This window comes from Hyperolius riggenbachi, chromosome 1 (assembly GCF_040937935.1).
Source record: "Hyperolius riggenbachi isolate aHypRig1 chromosome 1, aHypRig1.pri, whole genome shotgun sequence".
NCBI classification, from domain to species: Eukaryota; Metazoa; Chordata; class Amphibia; order Anura; family Hyperoliidae; genus Hyperolius; species Hyperolius riggenbachi.
In genome coordinates, this window is record NC_090646.1 from 343,252,807 (window position 1) to 343,268,576 (window position 15,770).

Consider the following 15,770-nt stretch of genomic DNA (forward strand, 5'->3'; position numbering starts at 1 on the left):
GAATTGTTGTTGTATTTGAAGTGGCAGCTGTTCTGCTTCCTTCCTTTTTAAGAATAACAATGGCAGTAATGCCTTATTTCATCAGTGAAATACCAGATTATCACACCCAACATTTATCTGGAGAGAGCCCAGGAAACAATCTATTGGAGACGTTGGTCTTTCTGGGTGGCAGTAGTACACCTAGACCATCTGTGCTGCAGCTGGAAACTCTTGATGCAGACAGAAAAGCATTGCCTTTGTGTTTAGTTGCTTCCAAGCACTCAGGCTCGTTACACACCAAAAGCGTGCAGGAGAACGGCTCCTGCACGCGTTGCGGCGTGTCGTCGGGAAACTCCGGTGCGACGCTGAGTAGCGGCGGTGGTAGTTAATTACACCGAAGGGGAAGCGACGATTCCCGACGATAAAATGCGCCGGGACGCGTCGTACCGCAACGTATCGAAACGCAGCGTCGGGTGTGAAAGGTAAAAGGAAAGTCTATGGACTTTCCTTTTACCTTGGTTAACGCAAAGTATAGACTTTGCGTTAAAACGCCAGAAGTGGGCTCTAGTGTGAAAGAGCCCTTAAGCAATAACTACAGCATATGCATTGTGAACAGAGATAAACTATCCAAGATATAATAACTTTAGTTTTTTAAGGTTACAAGTGCAGTTGTGTTTTCAGTCTGGTATTAATCATGTAAATGTCACTTTATTTTTTATGGAATACATCTTCATATTTCCAACAAACAGGATAATCAAGAGAGAGGATCAGGACTTGTCAGACATTTTATACAATGTTTTAAGACCTACAGACTGGGCTGAGAGGAAGACAAATGTAGTTGTAATCCTTTATTTATATTTCCATTTTCATATGCAAATTCCATTTCACATTATTGTAGCTTGATAGGCGGCGGCTGGTCGCAGTGGTGTTTCCATGGAGCGGCTGTTTCATGTCAGTTCACGGGAGTCTCTGAACAGCCTGCGAGCTTCCGATCGCGGCTCGCAGGCGAAATGTAAACACCCGGGGAAGAAATCCCCGGTGTTTACGTCGCACGGCGCTGCTGTCACAGCAGCACCGTACAGGAGATCGGTGATCCCCGGCCTCTGAGTGACTGAAGCCTATCAGAGGTGGTACAGGACGGATCGCCGTCCTGTCCTGCCCACAGTCCTCCCTGCTAAACAAAAACAGGCGGCGGCGCTCAGACCCCCCCCCCCCCCCCCAGCAGGACATCCCCTTAGTGGGGAAAAAGGGGGGGGGGGGAGTCTGATCGCCCTGCCTGCCACATGATCTGTGCTGCGTGCTGAAGAGCCCACCCAGCACAGATCATAGAAAACTCATGCGGTCCTTAAGTGGTTAAGGGGAACCTCTCCTTTTGCTGCCATCTTTTTGGGGGATATACGGTATTTCACAAAACTGAGTACACCACTCAAATTTGATTACTGTATATTATGGCATATAAGACTACTTTTTAACCCAGGAAAATCTTTTCAAAAGTCTGAGGTCGTCTTATACACCGGGTGTCGTCTTATAGGGCGGGTGCTGAAACTTCCGAGCCGGACTGGAGAATCTCCGGTTGCCGCATACGATGGGGGGAGCTCAAAAATGTCTGCGGCCTCATCCCTGCCATATGCGGCGACCGTATGAAAACAACAAGGGCGCGGTACTGTACAAGAATGGTAGAAGAGCCACTCACCAGGATGCCTGGAAAGAAGTGACTTAATGCGGTCCCAATGACGAGGTGAAGGGTGGAGCAAGCTGCAAGCGTCCGGGACGCTCTGGGTATGGAAGAAGAGCAGCGCTGTGCCAGAAAAGCACGCCTCTTTCACCAGTCTTGCCTGCCCTTGTATCCTATTACTTTACCTCCTTCTCTGCCTTCAGATCTCGCTCCTAAGGACTGCAGTGAAGCAGCACAGGCACGCATGTGTGAGATGTGAGAGGCAGAGAAGGAGGTAATAGCATACAAAGGTGGGCCAGACGGGTGAAAGAGGCATGTTTGCACTACCTATCAAATGAAACTGCGCTCAGTGTCCTATTTCCACCGCTCGCTCCAGGCTGCACGCTATAAATGAGTATATTCCCACAGGAAATCCAATCGCGATAGCAGCTCCAACAGAGTTCGGCCTTGTCAGATCCAAACCTTAAATATAAGCAAAGAGAAGAGCGGTTCCCTCATAGCAAGTACCGCCTTATCAAAACACCCATGTGCTCAAAAAAAGGGTTTCTGAGGTGATTAGACCCCCCCCCCCCCCAAAAAAAAAAAATATCATCGCATGGTGGCGCTTTATAGACGATCTCCTGATTGTGTGGAAGGGACAAGAACCCCAATTGAGAGAATACACACACCCTCACACTCTGTTGTTTTTTTTTAAATAACATTTAGTTTTCAACGTATTGTTATCCACATAACAATAGGTTGAAAACTAAATGTTATTTTAAAAAAACAGACTGCAACGGTTTTATACAGATAGACAGTTGTAATCATCCCCAATGGGTTACAGCTATACCAAAGGGGCAGATGATATGAGTACGTAGGAACTGTACTAATATCCAAGATTATGATGTACAAGCTGGTATCTTGAAAAATAGATTCCTCCAGAAAGGGTATGATGAGCGGGCACTAAATAGAACTATGGACCAGGTGTGCAGCATGGAGAAGGGAGGACATTGTAAGGGGCACCCATGGGACTAACCCAACACTGCTTTTATAAGTGAATATAGTTTACAATATAAGGAAGTAGAAAAAAAATCTTTGAGACCTTGGCAGGTACTAATGTGTGATCAGATGTTATCAAGGGCAATACCTGACAGGCCCTTGTTCATATATGGAAGGGCACTAAATCTGAGGGACAAAATAGTCCTGGGCTGTGTGGAGCCTCCACGAATACAACGAGACAACCAATGGCAGAAACCGGGGTTTTACTCATGTGGGAAATGCCAAGGATGCAGACTTAACCCAGATAACAAACGTGTCAAACACCAGTTTGAGTCCTCTATAACAAAGTAACGGTATAAGATAAAATCATTCATAACCTGCTCTACAAAATATGTAGTATATCTAATATGGGGTGATTGTGGATATCAGTACGTGGGCCGTACCACACGCGAACTGAAAGAAAGGATAGGTGAAAATTAAAAAAAAAAAAAAATATATATATATATATATATATATATATATATATATATATATATATATATATATATATATATATATATATATATATATATATATATATATATATATATATATATATATATCTCAATCCATCCAAAAAAGGACACTAAAATCAGTGTGTCCGCCCATTTTAAAAAAACACCATTCGTGTGATCCAACCCGTATGCAGTTTTGTGCAATAGAAAAATTGAACGCACACTGGAGGGGGTGTAATAGGCTACGCGAACTTTCCAAGTTGGAAACTAAATGGATATACAATTTACATAGTCTGACCCCACAAGGTCTTAATATAGAGATTTACATCAACTGTTTTTTGTCTAACGACTAAACATGTGTATGTATCTTTAAGAATAGTTTACCTATATCTGGGGACTGCCTGTACTTTGGGGGGGGGGGGGGGGGGCGAATTTTCATGCGAATTCGCATAGGTACCAATGTAACTTCAAACAGGCAGTGACATGGTTAAATTCGCATATACCCTCACCTATGCGAATTCGCGGCAAAAAACGCGAAAACATCCGCATGCTATTTCATGCTATTTCATCAGCGGTGGAATCCAGGCGATTCTGCACCGCAATAGTGGAAACGAGCCCTTAATCTGCAAATCTGCAGGGGAAATTAGGGGAGTCTTCATCTAACATATTCCTTATGCCCTATTAAAACTTGCTTTATAGTAGATGAGCAGCACCTCTGTATTCATAGTAAATTTACAACAATGTAGTACTGTATAATCGTGATTGATTTATAAACACTGTGCCCAGCTTTAATACTGTATCAATTTATTTCATGAGGTAAATGAGTTTTACAATTTCATGGAATTGGCCTGAGAGATTAATTTCACATGCATTTGTTTAAATATATTACAGCACAAATAAAATTAAAACTTTTTTTTTAATGTTCTGTAATCCAGATTATAATTTATGTATAAATGTCAATTTGCATAAAATCTTAGACTTCACACTAGTGAATCTACAACGCACTGAACTTTACATCACAGATGACAGTTGTCTGTGAAGTAGGATTTTTTTTTTTTTTCATTTCAAGGAAAAACATTTTTGCAATCTCAAAGTAATCAATAATTTCTTCTGTCTGTAACACCACAGGCCTGTTTGTTACTGCCATTGTCCTCCTGGGGAGATTTTATGTAGCTTTTTGGTCCTAATGATGCTTACCACAGGGAACTACAGACAAGGACATATGACAATTGAATAAATGTGCCTTTGAAAGATCATTTGTGCTTGTTGGTGCCATAGTCTAAAGGGCTTTGTTTGGCACTTTTATGCCAAATCAGAAGTAGACAAAAAGCTTACTGAAAAATCAAAGACCGAATTGCGTTTTCTTCATGTTCTTTACAGACCCAACACGAGACCTATGCTTTGGAGACAGATTTAGCCGATTCCTCCTGGATGAGTTTCTGGGCTATGATGATATTCTCATGTCTAGTGTGAAGGCCTTGGCAGAGAATGAGGAAAACAAAGGTGTGTATGTAATCCACTCATATTATTGTGTACAGATTTGTGCATTGTATGAATTTCTGCTTCTTGTTCTCAGGCTTCCTAAGGAATGTGGTTTCGGGAGAACACTACAGATTTGTTAGTATGTGGATGGCTCGCACTTCATACCTCGCTGCCTTTGTCATCATGGTTATATTTGTGAGTTGATTTCTGCATATATCCCTCTATTTGTGGTTTTAAGGAAAAATGTGAGTGGTTAAAGGATGCAGGTATATTTGTATGTAGCCTGCTTTTCGGCCTGAACAAGACTACTGGTAATGGTGTAGTATGTGTGTGTGTAAACTGAACTTTGCTGTGCTTATTAGTGGGTAATTTGGTATTGATTTTAGCTTATGTACGGGAGTGTTTCAGTAAATTTAAATATCATTGAACTTAATGAACATGTTTGTTTTCAACCCAAATAACTATGCAACTATTAAAGTGAAACTGGTACATATTCTAGATTTATTACACACAGAAGTATAAATCTATCCGTGATATAGGGTATCCAGGTCTAGGTGCTCCCAGTATAGGTAGCAAGTTATAGGTCCCCCCAGTATAGGTTAGCCAGGTAGGTGACTCCAGTATAGGTTAGCCAGGTAGGTGCCCCCAGTATAGTTAGCCAGTATAGTTGCCCCCAGTATAGGTAGCCAGTATAGTTGCCCCCAGTATAGGCTAGCCAGGTTGGTGCCTCCAGTAGAGGTAGCCAGTATAGCTGCCCCCAGTATAGGCTAGTCAGGTAGGTGCCTCCAGTAAAGGTAGCCAGTATAGTTGCCCCCAGTATAGCTTGGCCAGGCAGGTGCCTCCAGTATAGGTTGCCAGGCATAGGCACAGCGGTGGGGAAGAACGGGCATAGCACAGTAACCACTCGCCTTTCAGGATTCCTGCAGCCTCTGTCGTCTTCCGCTCCAGGGCATCCGTTGCGTTGGTACCAGCGCCCCCTGTGATATGCGGTTACATCATCACAGGGGGTGCTGTTACCAAGGCGACGGATGCCTGGGAGAGGAAGAAAATAGAAGCTGCAGGGATCCCGAATAGTGTGCTGTTAACCTCTATGCACACTCTCCCCCGTAGCTGCAGCCGTTACCATCCACCGCGAGGAGCAGCGTCCTCTCTTCTCCTTCACTCGTGCCGGTGTGCAAGCGTTAGTGTAACTCCCACTCCCGAAGTCTTGTGACAAGAAGCCAGAGCTTCAAACTAAAGCAGGTAGACCGGCGGGAGTGAGAAGAGAGGATGCTGCGCCCGGCGGTGGATGATGAGTAGCAGCTTCTGCAGCAACTACCCCACACAGGCTATAGGCTGAAAAATGTAATTTACTCATGCATAGTTCGATCCCCACCGCACTTTTATACTATGAGTCAGTCCTAAATTTCTCGACTTTTAATCGAGTATATGCAGTACTTGGTCCGGGCTTCTTTTTAGATGAATTACTGTTTAAGTGCAGCGTGGAATGGAACCGATCAGCCTGTGGGACTGCTGAGATGTTGTGGAAGCCTAGGATGCTTCGATAGCAGCCTTCAGCTTGTTAGCATTTTTGGGTCTGGTGTCTAATCTTTCTCTTGACAATATCCCACACATTCTCTGTAGGGTGTAAGTCAGTTTGACGCCAAATCTCTATAGGGTTTAAGAATGTTTTATGGCTGGGAGCGCTTTACACACGAAGAGTCTTTACATAGTGCGCATTCGCAGAGCACTCCCGTCCACAGCAGTACAATCAACGGTGTGCCCTGCAAATGTACTAATGAGTCATTGGCTTCTTGTTGAGCAAGGTACTTTACCTACTGATGGGTCCTCTTTCTGGCTGAGACTTACAGATCTCATGGAAATTCAAGCATACTGGACATGAGGATAAAGCAACTGCCAAACACTGCAGAATACTGTACTGCATTCTTTAGGGCTGCATCCTTAGCAGTAGACATTTGCATCAGCATAATTGGCATAGTAAGCGTGTGCCCAGTGTTACAAATTATCAAGGTTTTATAGGCTAAAATAATTTGTAGGTGATCTTTATAAAAGGCATTTTTTCCTAAACCTCATACAAAGTTGACCAGTTTCATATCTGTCACATTCTTTTCCATGTTGCTAGAATCGGTTTTCCATTTGTTTGATTGTTTTTGGCCTTGTTCTGTTTTTTCTAGACCCTCTCAGTCTCTATGCTCCTGCGTTATTCTCACCATCAAATATTTGTTTTTATTGGTAAGTGACCCACCTTTTAGCTCAAGAGAACATGATTTTTTTTCTTTTCTAATGCAAAAACACACCTGCACGCTGGTATTGTGTGATGTCAGCCCTCTGGTTCGCCTCCTCTTTCGCCACAGAAAAAATGTATACAAGACGATGGCGCTCACAGGCCCCAATTATTTCACCTTAAAGAGGCTCAGACGAAGAATACTAAACCTCTAATACTTACCCGGAGCTTTCTCCCACCCCAAAAACACGTCTAAGTCCCACGCCGTCCTCCCGCGATCTGCCGTTCAGCCGCGGTGAGCCCCGGTAACAGGCTCAATGACATTAGTGCAGTAGACCCTGACTGGCATCAACTGAGCCTGGTAACAGAGCTCACCACGGCTGAATGTCAGGGCGTGAGACTTAGATGTGTTTATGGGGCGGGAGAAAAAAGCCCCGGGTAAGTATCAGAGCTTTAGTATTTTTGTCTCTGAGTCTCTTTAAGGGGAGAAGGATCTATACACTATGCAAGATATACAGATACAACAGTTCTCCTCAATAACCACATCAGATTTTCCTGCATAAAAAACATCAAGTCTCATGAGAGTTAAACCTATGAATGTGTTGCATAAAGTTCACAATCCTAAGAGAGAGTCTAGCATGTTCAACTCCTTTACTCAGTCCTGCCTTGTATGCTTCTAAATCAAATGCCCTGGATAGATCGCTGCCACCACACCCCAGTGAGCGACTCACCATGTGTAGCAACCTAATGGCACGTCAAATGTAGCATTGGGACTGTTCCCAGGTTGTCCCCCACCACTCTGACTCAGCTTCCCTTTCACCTTCATCTGCTTCTTCCACACCTTGTGTGCTGCACTCCCAGTTCCCATATATTGCTGTTTCAACAACGCTAGCCGTGTCTTAAGCTCCAGGTGCTGGAGGAGCCAAATCAACTCTAATCAAGTTGAAGTTGAACATGGTAGACTCTCTCTTTGGAATGCGAACTTAGTGCAACATATTCATAGGATTAACTCTCAGGGCTCTTTCACATCTGAGCTGGTTTTCAGCGTTTTGATGCAACGGCAATAGATTGCTTTAACCACTTTAGCCTTCAGTCATTTTTCACCTTATGCATCCAAGCAATTTTCACCTCCCAGTCATTTGCCAATAACTTTATCACTACTTATCACAATTGATTGATCTATATCTTGTTTTTTCTGCCACCAATTAGGCTCTCTTTGGGTGGTACATTTTGCTAAGAATTATTTTTTTCTAAATGCATTTTAACACGAATATTAAGAAAAAATGGAACAATTCATTATTTCCCAGTTTTCTGCCATTATAGCTTTAAAATAATACATGCTACCATAATTAAAACCCACACATTTTATTTGCCCATTTGTCCCGGTTATTACACCATTTAAATGATGTCCCTAACGCAATGTATGGTGCCAATATTTTATTTGGAAATAAAGGGGCAATTTTTTCAGTTTTGTGTCATCACTATTTACAAGCTTTTAATTTAAAAAAATATTAATGTACCTTCTTGATATGCATATTTAAAAAGTTCGCCCAGATGCGCCCAGCAGCGGGAACGCACGTCCACAAGGCGAAAATGGTTAAAGCGGATCTGAGATGAAAAACGAACCATGACAAGTAATTATATATATATATATATATATATATATATATATATATATATATATATATATATATATATATATATATATATATATATATATATATATATATATATCTCTTATCTAAAGTTTAGATAGTTTACACTGCAAATCTAGCTGCAAACAGCTTCAACAGAATTATTTTTTCCTGTAATACGACAGCAGCCATGTTGTTTGTAAACATTACACACCGGCAAGCTGATCTGCATCTCCAGCACTGTGAAAACTCTTCCCTCCTCCCCTCTGCCTCTGAAATCTCTGGCTAGTAACAAGTCCCCCTCCTCCTGCCCAGACTGAGCTCCCATAAGCCCTTGCTACTGTCTGAAAATGCCAAGGCACTCTGAAAAGCTGTGGGCGAGGCTTGTTTAGTTTATAGGGAATTAGAATATTAAAACAAAAACAAAAAAAGTATTTGGCTTGAGGAATGCCCCATAAACAATAGGAAAGGAACACTATTATGCAATGAGTAAAAGATTATCTCAGATCCACTTGAACCAAGGTATAATGAAAGTCCATAGACTTTCATGTTACCTTTCACATTTAGGGCCTGATTCACAAAGCGGTGCAAACTTTTTCGCGGACTTTTGCGTGCGCAATTTGCCGCAAATTGCGCGCGCAAAAGTCCGCGAAAAAGTTTGCACCGCTTTGTGAATCAGGCCCATAATGTTTTGGTGTGTTGCGGTTTGACGCACCTGGGAGCTTTTGATTGTCCGGCACAGGCGGTTTCCCATTGGGTTAATTAGAACTACCGTTGCTAATCAGCATTGCACCGCAACTTCCCACTTCACAAAGCGTGCATGAAATCGGGTCTGTGCACGCGTTGCCTAATGTGAAAGAGCCCTCATGGGATTTTTTCTTTTTTTTATGCTTCTTATGCAGGAAAATCTGATGTGCTTATTGAGGAGAACTGTTGTATCTGTATATCTTGCATAGTGTATAGCTCCTTCTACCCTTAAGGTGAAACAATTGGGACCTGTAAGCGCCACCCTCTTGTACGATATTTATATTTTATGATTCTTTTTTCTCTGTTGCAGGTTTTTTCCTTTTTTCAATATTCATTGTGTATTGTCATTCATACTGCCACATAAGTATACACTGTATTTCTGTCTCTGCACAGTGGACCTTCTGCAGATGTTGGAGATGAATATGAGTATTGCATTCCCAGCCGCTCCACTTCTGACTGTGATTCTGGCACTTGTAGGTAGGTGATCCAACTTTCATATCCTGATGCATTTAGTTAAAAATAGCGTAAAACACATGTTTATATAAATTTTCTCCTAAAATAGGAATGGAAGCCATTATGTCAGAGTTCTTCAATGACACTACAACTGCCTTTTACATCATTCTTATTGTGTGGCTTGCTGATCAGTATGATGCCATTTGCTGTCACACGAACACCAGCAAGAGGCATTGGCTCAGGTCAGTATTTTATTTTATTTTTCTTAATTTGAAACGTAAATCTTCTTTGTGAAGAAACAGAATATATAGCAGCATAGTGTAATTTATATTTACCAGGTCATATATGTAAATCTAGTGTTTCTGATACAACTTCCTAAACATTTGTTCAATTAATTGATAACAGTATTTACTTGGGTTAAAACCCTAGTTATTTCTCCTGCCTTTTCATTTAGAAAGGTGAATGGGGACTATGCCATTATACAAGCAATTTTGATGCAGCTGTTTCAAGGGCATTCCCCTTAGAAAAGGCAGTCCTGTAAGCCTGGGTTAATTCACAAATATTGTATGTGCCATGAGTGTGGGTGATGTTTAGCTGTTGTACGGCTACCTCTTCTGAGAACACAGCCAACCTAACCACCTCTTTCTTGCTGGTGAGATTAACTCTTTGTGGCCAGTTCTGAGGCACTTGAGAAAGGGCGACAGCCCGAAACGTCGTGCTGGCTAGTATGCGCTGTACTACTGCAATATTGGAAGCAATAAATATTATTGGATAATTATCCGCTGAGGGTCGAGTCCTTACTGGGAATACTGTCTACAGTTCTGAGGCTGCACATATTTTCCTTATGTGACTGCCTAGCTGCTGCACAGAGCACAAAGGGACCCTAGGCTATTTACCTGTGGCCATCTGACTGAGTGTAGCATGATGAGCCTTTTTAAATCGTCCGTTAATGAAACACATGGGACATTCTGGATATTTGTGCTGGGAGGGGGGGGGGAGGGTGGTTGTGCTTCTGGAACTTCTTGTGGGAGGGATGTAAGAGGGGGGAGTAGGGTTTTAAGATACAATTGTTGTTTGGAGACACTGCTTAACTGCTATTTTGGGGATGTGCTTGGTGCATGATATTTGGGGGACAGTAAGTGAATATTTTTCATCTTTTTCTTTAATAGCATGTATGATACTGTCATGAGGAGCAGTGATGCTTGCTTGTGTCAGTAATATGAGGCATAGTGTATGGGTAAAGGCAATGTCTCCCATTAACATAGCGGCTGCACTATATCGCCTGCATTCACATACTTTTATGTTATGCCCAATATTTGGCTCCACCCACAATCTGGTGTGATCTCTATAGTTTACTGTGGCATGCTATGGTGCAAGTGATATCAGCATGGTTATGATGTAGGCTTTTGACCTGCATGTGTTTTGTTTGTTTTTTACCTAGATTTTTGTTTCCTTGTTTTTGCAAAAAAAAGACCAGTAGCTTCAGTGTTAACAATAACAGTCTTATAAATAGAAAAACTATCACATGATGCAAATATAGGTATAACAGCAAAAATAATAAATGCCAAGTGAAATTAGAAGTGGCGGGTTGGCTAAGTAACAAAATATATAGTGTGTAGGCAACAGATAAACAGGTATTGATTATTTCTGACAGGTCTGATTGGATTTCCGATCATTTTTCTCATCTATTTTGTATAGAAAAGATTGGAAAAATTATCGTAAATCAGATCAGACTTGTCGGAAATAAATGATTTGATCCGTCTGACTGGAAATTTCATGTTGTGTACCAGGCATTTTGAATCCTGTGTTGTCATTGCAGAATTGTACATTGTGATCATTTTAAAATTAGTTTTGCAGCTCCAGTTATTTAAAGGGATCCTGAAGAGAGAGGAATACAGAGGCTGCCCTCTGCATCCTCTAAGCCAGGGGTCCCCAAACGTTTTAAGTCGAGGGCCGGGTCAACGTACTTCAGACTGCTGGGTGGCCCGAAGCATACATAAAATGATGTAGAAGTCTTTGCGGGCCAGACAGTGAAGCATACCCAAGTGACAACCTGCAGTCCAATTGAACAGCATGTCACCTGATGTGGAATGTGATTGGAAACCAGCAAATTACTGCTTTTTGGCTTCCATGTGGATGGGTGGTGCCAGCACTGCTATTCTATATGCGGACCACAAATATTTAAAGATGTAGCTGACTGCATCTATAAGTGGTACATTTTGTGTTTGGGGGGCCGGTAAATAAGCCTCAGGGGGCCACATTCGGCCCGCGGTCCTTAGTTTGAGGACCACTGCTCTAAGCAATACCAGTTGCCTGACTTCTATGCTGATACTCTGCCTATAATACTTAAAGTATACCTATGGGGAAAAAAAAACAAAACATGAAAAGATACATGCCTCTGTAGAGGAAAAGGCGTTACATTTTGACCGATATAAACGGTACCTAAAGCTCAGTATGACCGGCAGGCAACTGGCATTGTTAATAAGGAAATGACGATGGCAGTCTCCATATTCTTCTCGCATCAGGTTCCCTTTAAAGATAACATTTTGACTATAGCATAATATGAAAGAATGCAGCACAAAGGTGCTTGGCTCTACTATTTGACCCTTTGTTACTGCTCCGTTTCACTGCCTGATTAAGCAGGATCAAACCTATGAAACACGTTGCACTTTGGAGTATAGTGAATAAAATTGTTGTTTATTGTAAACCAACAATTTTTGGTGTCTACTTGGAGGAGGCAAGTCCACCACTGTCTCATCTTTTTAAACTGGTTTTTAATCACTTTTATACTACTTTGGCACCTCCTGTTAATTGTCTCAGTACATAATATCAAAGTAGTAAGTGATCAGTCAATATGCTAATAATTAGATGCTAATAATTCTGGCTTGTTTGCAAATGTAATGCAAATTGTATGCTGCTTGGAATTGGGACTTGCCAAATCTACAGCACATTTGATTTGCTCAGTATCAAATTGTGTAACATTTGCATGCCAGCAGGAATTACTAGTATCTCATTGATCAGCCCTAGTGACCTGTAAACATAATAAATACTTAGCTCTGCATCAGCCTGTGCAACAGCTTAATTCCACTTCCAGGTTCTTTCACACACCTGCCAATTCTGTCAGTTTCTCCAGAAAGATCATGCTTGTCAGCACGTTCCCATCTCTAGGCAGTGGCTGACTTGTCTGAGATCAGACTTTAGAACTTGAAATACGAAAGGGGTAAAAAATACATGGTTTAACAGGTCCCATTTATTATTTTTATTATTATTAGTGGTTTCTTAGTGTCTGTGGTTGCTACATTTGCTCAATGGTGTTTGTTAAAACCTAGACTAATAATATTTGGGTTAAAGGTCCTCAACCGGAAATGTTTTTGCTATGTGTTGTTCGTTTTTCCCACTTGTGGTTTCTTCTGTAATCAAAGGTTTCCTTCTTGACAGATTCTTCTACTTGTATCACTTTGCGTTTTATGCCTACCACTATCGCTTCAATGGGCAATACAGCAGCCTAGCACTTGTCACATCTTGGCTTTTCATACAGGTAACACACCCCGCTGTAATTAAGCACTGAAAAATAAAAATGTAATTGTAATTATATTACTGACATGACAATTTTCCACATACAGTGGGTTGCAAAAGTATTCGGCCCCCTTAAAGATTTCCACATTTTGTCATATTACTGCCACAAAAATGAATCAATTTTATTGGAATTACACGTGAAAGACCAACACAAAGTGGTGTACACATGAGAAGTGGAACGAAAATCATACACGAGTCCAAACATTTTTTACAAATAAATAACTGCAAAGTGGTGTGTGCATAATTATTCGGCCCCTTTGATCTGAGTGCAGTCAGTTGCCTATAGACATTGCCTGATGAGTGCTAATGACTAGAGTGCACCTGTGTGTAATCTAATGTCAGTACAAATACAGCTGCTCTGTGAGGGCCTCAGTTTGTGTAAGAGAATATTGGGAGCAACAACACCGTGAAGTCCAAAGAACCCACAAGACAGGGATCAAGTTATTGAGAAATTTAAAGCAGGCTTAGGCTACAAAAATATTTCCAAAGCCTTGATCATCCCACGGAGCACTGTTCAAGCGATCATTCAGAAATGGAAGTAGTATGGCACAACTGTAAACCTACCAAGACCAGGCCATCCACCATAACTCACAGGCCGAACAAGGAGAGCGCTGATCAGAAATGCAGTCAAGAGGCCCATGGTGACTCTGGATGAGCTGCAGAGATCTACAGCTCAGGTGGGGGAATCTGTCCATAGGACAACTATAAGTCATGCACTGTACAAAGTTGGCCTTTATGGAAGAGTGGCAAGAAGAAAGGCATTGTTAACAGAAAGCATAAGAAGTCCTGTTTGCGGTTTGCCACAAGCCATGTGGGGGACACAGCAACCATGTCCAAGAAGGTGCTCTGGTCAGATGAGACCAAAATGGAACTTTTTGGCCAAAATGCAAAACGCTATGTGTGGCGGAAAACTAACACTGCACATCACTCTGAACACCCCATCCCCACTGTCAAATATGGTGGTGGCAGCATCATGCTCGAGGGGTGCATCTCTTCAGCAGGGACAGGGAAGCTGGTCAGAGTTGATGGGAAGATGGATGGAGCCAAATACAGGGCAAACTTGGAAGAAAACCTCTTGGAGACTGCAAAAGACTTGAGACTGGGGCAGAGGTTCACCTTCCAGCAGGACAATGACCCTAAACATAAAGCCAGGGCAACATGGAATGGTTTAAAACAAAACATATCTGAGTTAGATTGGCCCAATCAAAGTCCAGATCTAAATCCAATCGAGAATCTGTGGCAAGATCTGAAAACTCCTGTTCACAAACGCTGTCCATCTAATCTGACTGAGCTGGAGCTGTTTTGCAAAGAAGAATGGGCAAGGATTTCAGTCTTTAGATGTGCAAAACTGGTAGAGACATACCCTAAAAGACTGGCAGCTGTAATTGCAGCAAAAGGTGGTTCTACAAAGTATTGACTCGGAGCCGAATAATTACGCACACCCCACTTTGCAGTTATTTATTTGTAAAAAATGTTTGGAATGATGTATGATTTTCGATCCACTTCTCACATGTACACCACTTTGTATTGGTCTTTCACATGGAATTCCAATAAAATTGATGCATGTTTGTGGCAGTAATGTGACAAAATGTGGAAAACTTCAAGGGGGCTGAATACTTTTGCAACCCACTGTATACAGCATGCAAGAATTTGGTTCCTTCATAGCGTGTAAAGGGGCCCATTAATGATACAAGCTTGATTGCTCAATCTTACCTCTTCGATATAATATATTATGAGGCATTTCTACTAAATTGATTTGGTAAGATTGTACTTTGAAGATTATATAATTGATGGGCACCTCAACTCTGTTCTACAGAGATCTAATTTTACTGTCTTTTATGGTAAAGGTGGTTGTGGTACATTTTTAATTTAGCGTTGACTGGTTTTTATCAGAACCCTTGGCACCAGACTAAGGCCCGGTTCACATTGGCGCTAAAAAAAGTTGAAATTGTTCCCGGATCGGAAGAGAACAGATTGGCACGGATGCAAATGGGTCCAGTGTTAACCTATGGATCAGTTCAAATGGATCCGTTTTGCACAATCCGCTGAACAGTTTCCTGCTGCGGCAATTTTTCCGGAACGCTGAGCCCAGCAGAACCGAAACAGAAGCTGAAGCACTCCATGGGGGCAATGAGAAAATGAAATGTTTCTTTACACTAGTGAAGAAACGGACCGCTCTATCCAGCAAATTAACTTTGCTGATTGATGGGGGGGGGGGGGGTGATAAACGGAATGGAAGCAGCGGAGGGCAAACAGAATGAAAATCTTTCCGTTCAACCTATAATCTGATCCGTTTTCATGGATCCATTTGCCACTAACGCAGGTGTGAACCGGGCCTAATTATTTGGCCTATCTTACTTGAAATGTTTAGTGATTGCAGTCTGCTTTAAAGAGAACCCGAGGTGGCATTGTATTACGTTAGTGGGGCACAGAGGCTGGTTGGTCACACTAACACCAGCCTCTGTTGCCCCATCGTGTGTCTCAAAGACCCCCCTGCTCGCCGCTATACCCTCGCAGTGCTGGCGACA

The 15,770-nt window shown here is 42.0% G+C and overlaps 1 protein-coding gene across 4 annotated transcripts in view; it reads left to right on the top strand.

The window, feature by feature from the left end:
- Positions 1-15,770, top strand: part of TMEM259 (transmembrane protein 259) — a 144,336-nt gene that overhangs the window by 42,702 nt on the left and 85,864 nt on the right. For all 4 annotated transcript variants that reach the window (XM_068234038.1, XM_068234037.1, XM_068234035.1 and 1 more), the window contains 6 exons: positions 4,507-4,629; positions 4,703-4,803; positions 6,783-6,840; positions 9,607-9,690; positions 9,776-9,908; positions 13,105-13,204. In XM_068234038.1, the coding sequence (XP_068090139.1) occupies positions 4,507-4,629; positions 4,703-4,803; positions 6,783-6,840; positions 9,607-9,690; positions 9,776-9,908; positions 13,105-13,204 (599 nt within the window). The remainder of the gene's footprint in view (positions 1-4,506; positions 4,630-4,702; positions 4,804-6,782; positions 6,841-9,606; positions 9,691-9,775; positions 9,909-13,104; positions 13,205-15,770) is intronic.